The 6332-nt window shown below is 42.5% G+C and overlaps 1 protein-coding gene across 1 annotated transcript; it reads right to left on the bottom strand.

Annotated features, from left to right (window-relative positions):
- Positions 1–336: 336 nt before the first annotated feature.
- LOC122970135 (toll-like receptor 13) lies at positions 337–6043 on the bottom strand. Its single transcript, XM_044336219.1, has 3 exons — positions 3478–6043; positions 2268–2385; positions 337–663 (listed from the first exon to the last, which is right to left on the bottom strand). The coding sequence occupies exons 1-3, from the start codon at positions 5966–5968 to the stop codon at positions 390–392; spliced, it is 2883 nt and encodes a 960-aa protein (XP_044192154.1). The 5' UTR covers positions 5969–6043; the 3' UTR covers positions 337–389.
- Positions 6044–6332: the final 289 nt, after the last annotated feature.

Below are 6332 nucleotides of genomic sequence, written 5' to 3'. Positions count from 1 at the left end.
GCCTCTGGAAACACGTCCCGCTACCTCGGACCCAAGCTAACGCTAGCTTACTGGGAACACTGAGTGCTGCACACTCGGGCTGACGTTAGCTACTTCAGCTAAATTGTGGTAACAGGGCAGGTATCAGAGCCAACTGTCAATCACAGCTGTCAATCAACACCCACATGGCAGATATTAAAGCTGCTATAAGTCTTCAAATCTTATTGATGGAGCTATAATTTCCAAAATGTCCACCAGCACACTTATTAGAGGGCCGGGATTTAGAGACTGAGACCAGAATGACTCGTTGAAAACAATGATCAACTCAGTATTTCTAGAGAGAAGCTGAGGCTTTTTGAAAGGGAGTCAGTTGGAGCAGCTAGCGACTCTCAGAGGAACTTTAAGGTACTTCAGCCTGATGACATGGGAGCTTCTGGTTGGTGAAAGCTCCCTGCTGGTCCGGTCAGCAGGTTGGCGTTCTCGGCGGGAGCGTCCCTCGTCTCCAGAGCTCTCCGTACGTTCTGCCAGAAGACTCCCGTGTGTTGGCCGGCCTGCGACCAGCTCAGGTAGGTGTGTCTCTTCACCAGCTTCCTCATACGGTAGAACGGAGACAGCTGATAGGCCGGGATCTCCTCCAGAAACAGCAGGATCAACACGTCCTTCTGCTCGTCAAACAGACGGAAGCTGCAACGACACACAGGACGAACCATGAGGACGATTCAGAGGACTGAACCAGAGATAAACACAGGAGGTGCTGCTATATGTGAGGACTGAGAGATGCTTTTTATTACACTTATTATTTATTATTTTTGTATGCTTTTAATTTGAGGATATTAAGGTGTTAAAATAAGTGTTTATGAATAAACTATCTTATGAAGGAGGACTGCGCTGACTACTGAGCTAAACTGAATGTATCCCTGATGTGCAGACAGACCTTCTTTGTATTTAATAATGTATTTGTATTCAGGCGCCCCTAGAATGTATGTATCTGTTAACCGTTTGATCAACCTGCTGATAAATTGTTTTGTGTATAAAATAAAAGTCGTCTTCTAACATTGTTTTGTCTGACCAACAGTCAGAAATTCAAAAGGAATTTAGTTTACTGACATACACAGAAAGTCATTACATTTAAGAAGCTGAAACCAGCAAGTATTTGGCATTTACACTCAGAAAATCACTAAAATTGATTATTGAATAGTCAATATAAATAAATTAATAGTTGCTGATTGATTTTCTGTCAATCAACTAATCAATTAATCACTGCAGCTCTATGTGTTCGTATTAAACAGTCTCTGTATTGTACAGGTCTGAAAAGGATTTTCATTTACTGTCGTAATTCGGTCGTAATTAACTACTCATTACATATTACTCATTGTAAAATAATCACATTACTTTACTCATTACTCAGCAGCAAAAGTGATGCATTACATCACTCGTTACTGATGGTACCATTATTCCAGAGGAAGTGGCTATTGGTACGGATTCCTCTGTGTCAGCAAATTCAAATAGTTTAAAAATGGTTTGGGGTTAAAATGGTCAGGATTAGGCACAAAAATCACTTGGTTAGGGTTCGAGAAAGATCTTGGTTTGGGTTAAAACAGTAAAACGTGGGATAGTGGTCTTGAACAGTTCTCTCCTGCTGCTTCTTGCAATGGAAAACCAGTCTGGACCAACCATCTGTCTGTCCAACACCTAGCGTTAGCATAGCCTCAGTGACTGCACACACCCTCCAACTCTGAGCTAAACCAGCGTCATGTGACTCCTCAGTGTAGGCGGAACCCGTGGCTAACGTTAGCACGCCAGAACATACAGCATGTGAATAAGACAACGTTTTCCTCCTCCGGAGCGTCTGTCAGCTTATTCCGGTGGGACAGCGAGCTCACCGACCCCCCCAGTGTAACAGTAACGGAGTGTTACTGTGATTTGTAACTGCAATATGATTACTGAATCTCAAACTGTAAACCCTTTACATTACTGGTACTGAAACAGTAATCACATTACTGTAATGCGTTACAAAGTCATGTATGACCGCCCAACATATGTAACAAATATAACATTCTTTCTTTATCTTTTTTTCTTGTTCTTGATCTATCTGCTCTTATTTTTCTTTGCTTTGTCTTGTTGTCTGATGTTTGTGATTTCACTCGATTGAAACTTTTTGTATCGGCCTCCTGGTTTCCTTCCTCCTCTTCACATCACCCACAGAGCTTTATGATTCTGTGTCTTCAACCAAGATGTTTAAATTAAAGAAAGAAAGACTAATGATGGACAGCGGCCCCCCACCACACCTGGCCATCTGGATCTCTCTGGAGCACCACTCGCTCTGCAGGTAGCGCTGGCTGATCACACAGATGGTCTTCCTGCTGCTGTAGATGGCGTCTGTAATGTTCTCTATGATGGGTTTACCTGTGGAGACACAGCAACACTAAAGCAGGTAAAGGTGAGATGCTAACTCAGGACAAATGTATTGATGGATGATGTTGTTGCAGCAGGTCGAGGCAGCGTTCGCTAGACCCAGATGGAGTTTTAAAGGTTGATTCTGACTCTGACAGCTGATGCGTCTGTTCATGTTCAGCAGTCTGAGAAGTAAAAAACTGTAACTCTTGCTCTCGCACCACAAGCCACAAAACCAATGAGGCATGTTTGATGAAGTGAGCTTCATGATATTGTAGCTGACATACGAGAGCAATGAATAAAAAGGATGTGAAACTCAAACACTTTAAAAATAATCAGCGTACTGCAGAAACTCTGCAATCTCAACCTCTCTGACTGGAGGCAGATAAGAGGAAGAGGAAGTGACAAACAGAGGTTAAATCTGAATGTCATTTTTGGTTACTGAAACAATATCCAACAATAGACCTGCAAACCCTGGCTGGAGTTATTGAGTACCACTTCAGTGACCATGATGCTGTTCCCACAATGAATTATTGTACATAATTTGCAAACATGCAGCAGTCAAACAGTGAGGGAAGCACTGATATGAAAATTCTTGATACCATTAACAGATGTTTTACAAAATATCTGTAAATGTCAGTACTGTTAGTTGATTTGTCTTTCACCTGCCTAAACACAGCTACACAATTTCACTGCATTTATATAGTTTCTTCTTGTTTTCACCTCCACAATAATCAAACAAATCGAACAAATATTTCAAAATATGATTTTCAGTTAATTTGAAAAGATGATGATAATGTAGCTGTTACTACATTGCAGTAGTTAGTACAAAGTACAAAGCTAGTAGTTTTTAGCAGCGGAGAAACATGCATGCAGACTCTAAACGAACATCTACTGCTTTGTTGTGGTTGGAAATAAAGACTGCAAGTTATGTTGCATACCAGCATCTGCTTTAGTCTCTGGCTGCATCAAGAAACAAACATTTTGTAATAACCTTTAACTTTTTCTTCTGTGTTACCATGTGAGAGTTTGGGGGATTTGGCTGGTGTCAGCCAACAGAAACAACAAGCCTACTGGTTACCAGTTAGAAGTGGTGAAATGTACCTGGTTGGAAGTCTCTGTGGTGCAGACAGAGTCTCCAGCCCTGCTCTCCCTCCAGCACTGGAAGCATCTCTCTGTAAACCCAGGCCTCATCATGAACGTTGTAGGAGATGAAGGCGTCGTAGCAGTGACGAGATTCCTTCTTCCTCCTCCTGCTGTCATAGAGGAAGGCCAGGAAGAGGTAGAAGCTGTAGACTAGCTGCCACCTCAGAAAGTGGTAGATGAAGGATGTGAGGAGCGTTAGCACAACCAGACAAGTGAAGGAAATGAAGCAGAAGAAGTTAACGTCCATCCAGCAGGACTGGATGTCAAAGTCCAGCAGCTTGCTTCCTCGTTTAGCCAAAGGAAAGGAACAAGCATACTGGTAGGCATTAAGAACTTGTGTCTGGTTGTTGCTCTTCACCCATTGGATGAAGCCAGCGTTAGAGCAGTTACAGGTGAAAGGGTTACCAAGCAGGTCCAGATATGTTAGTGCAGGCAGAGACTGGAAGACCGTTTCATTGATCACCATCAACTCATTCTCTCTCAGTTTCAACCAGCTGAGAGCCGGCAGGTCGACCTGAGCCAGAAAATCCAAAGATCTGAGCTTGTTTTTGGACAGATCGAGAGACTTCAGGTTCGGGATCGGCCGAAACAGTTCAGGATCCAAATCTGACAAATCAGTCTGCTCAATTGTCAGATTCTTGAGCTGAGGGTTGAACTGAAATGTCTTTGGATGCGGCGCAGAAACGTACAAATTCACAGCTGTGAACTCCTCTAAATGGTCCATAGCCTTGAGGATGTATGACGGTATGTCAAAGGGATAGCCGAAGTGATCGCCCTTGCATATTATTGTGAGCATTTTCAAAGATTTTAAATTAAGGAAAGCTTCATAAAGGTTTGGAGGAGGTTTTTTGAAACCAATGTCAGTATTAAAATATATAGTGAGATTTTCCAGCTGCTGCATTCCTGTGAAGTTCATTTCAAATGTAAGAGGAAGCAACACAATAAGAGTCTCCAGGTTGTTCAGTCCCTCTAAAGCTTTATGTCTCACCCATTTGATGTTATCTGACACCATATCCAAATATTTCACAGACCTTAATCCTTTAAAATCTCCCTCTTCAAGAATAGACAAAGAGTTTTTGCTCAAATGGAGGAACTCAAGCTTCTGCAGGCCCATTTTAAAGGCACTTCCGAATGTCCACAGCAGGTTCTCACTCAAATCTAGAACTTTAAGATCATTCATATTTTCAAAGACACACCCATCCAGTTTGGCAATGTGGTTGGTGTTCAGATAAAGTTCTGTGAGGCGCGTCGTGTTTAGGAAATCCCCGCAGACTAATTCGGTGAGCAGATTGTTGCTCAGATCCAGGATCTCGAGGGAGGAGAGACCGCTGATGTCATCTGGCACTTTGGAGAGGAAGTTGCCTTGTACAACAAGGTTCTTCAGTTGCTTCATCGATCGTATTGAGCCTTGAGACAGTTCAGTCATGTAAGTTATGGACAGGTCAAGTTCAGTGAGCTGAGAGCAACTTACAAGCTTTGCACTTATATTGGGGCATTGGTTGTGAGACAGATCCAGTTTCTTAAGTGTCGGGATTTTGCAGACCGTTTTTAAGAGGCCTTTGTTGATATACTCCCTCATATGATTCAGTCTGAGATGCATCAGCGAGTCAAGACTCTGCAGGACGTTTTGCATCTCTTTAAAAGGCAGTGAGATGTAGCTAAAATACAGTTGAGTTATGTTCCTCAGGAGAGTCTTGTCAGGGATGTCCCACTCCAAGCTGGCATTGTGGCCACAACGAGAAATGTCAACCAGCTCAAGGCGAGGAAAGATCGGTGTTGTGATGCTGAACATTTCCAACTTGTTACGGGCTACATCTAACATCTGAAGGCTGGAGGACATGTTCAGCAGCAGATCTTTGGTCTGGAAGGAGTGAAATTGATTATCTCCAATGATCAGCTCCCTTAAGTGTGGTAGCTGTAAGATGGGCTGAATGTCGGAAACTTGTCGGAGCCGGTTGGAGTCGAGTTTCACAGTCTGTAAGCGGCTCAGGAACCGAAAGGCAGAGGTATCGATGAACTGGATGTTGTTGTTCCCGACATCAAGTGTTGTGAGGTTGAACAGTCCCTGAAAAAGGTTGCTCGTCAGGTTGGTAAGATTATTAAATCTCATGCGGAGTTTTGTCAACGCCACCAAACCTATAAAAGATCCGTCGTCTATGTCAGCGATCTCATTCAAGTCCAGGGACAAAAGTCTCAGCTTTGACAAGAAGCCAAAGTCTTCCCTGTTAATCCGTCCAATGGTATTGTTCCTGAGATTTACTGAGCTCACATCTCTGGGGATGTCATCAGGGATAACAACGAGTTCACCGTTTGAGCAATCCAGGACAACATCAGCAGAGGGATCCTCAGAATAATCGATGTTACAGCTTTTCAGCGAATAAGTGAGTGAAGGGTTGAGATGAAGCAGCAGAGATAGAAGTAGAAGAAGACGTCTTCGTATTGTTCCCATTGTTGAATGTAGATCTTCAGATCTGTTATATCCAGTCTTTTAAGATCAGCTGCTGTCAGTCCTGATGTTGTTGTATATCTGCAGAGGAATTAGAACATTACTTCATCTAATCAATGTCTCTAATTTATGAAGATTAATCATTGACATTGTATTTCAGGTTTTTGCCATTTGGAGGCAGAAGAACTCCGCATTCCGACAGACAACATCCCCAACATATCGTCACTTTATGAAGTTGTTTTGGCTAGCATGTTAGCATAGCCTAAAAAATTGGGGTTTGATAGTATTTTATCCAATTTTAATAAAAGTCATGACTTTATACTACATTGCCTATTTCTCAAAGAACCTCAGTACAAAGTCTAGAGGT

This window comes from Thunnus albacares, chromosome 19 (assembly GCF_914725855.1).
Source record: "Thunnus albacares chromosome 19, fThuAlb1.1, whole genome shotgun sequence".
Lineage (NCBI taxonomy): Eukaryota > Metazoa > Chordata > Actinopteri > Scombriformes > Scombridae > Thunnus > Thunnus albacares.
This window is presented reverse-complemented; position numbering and strand designations above follow the sequence as displayed.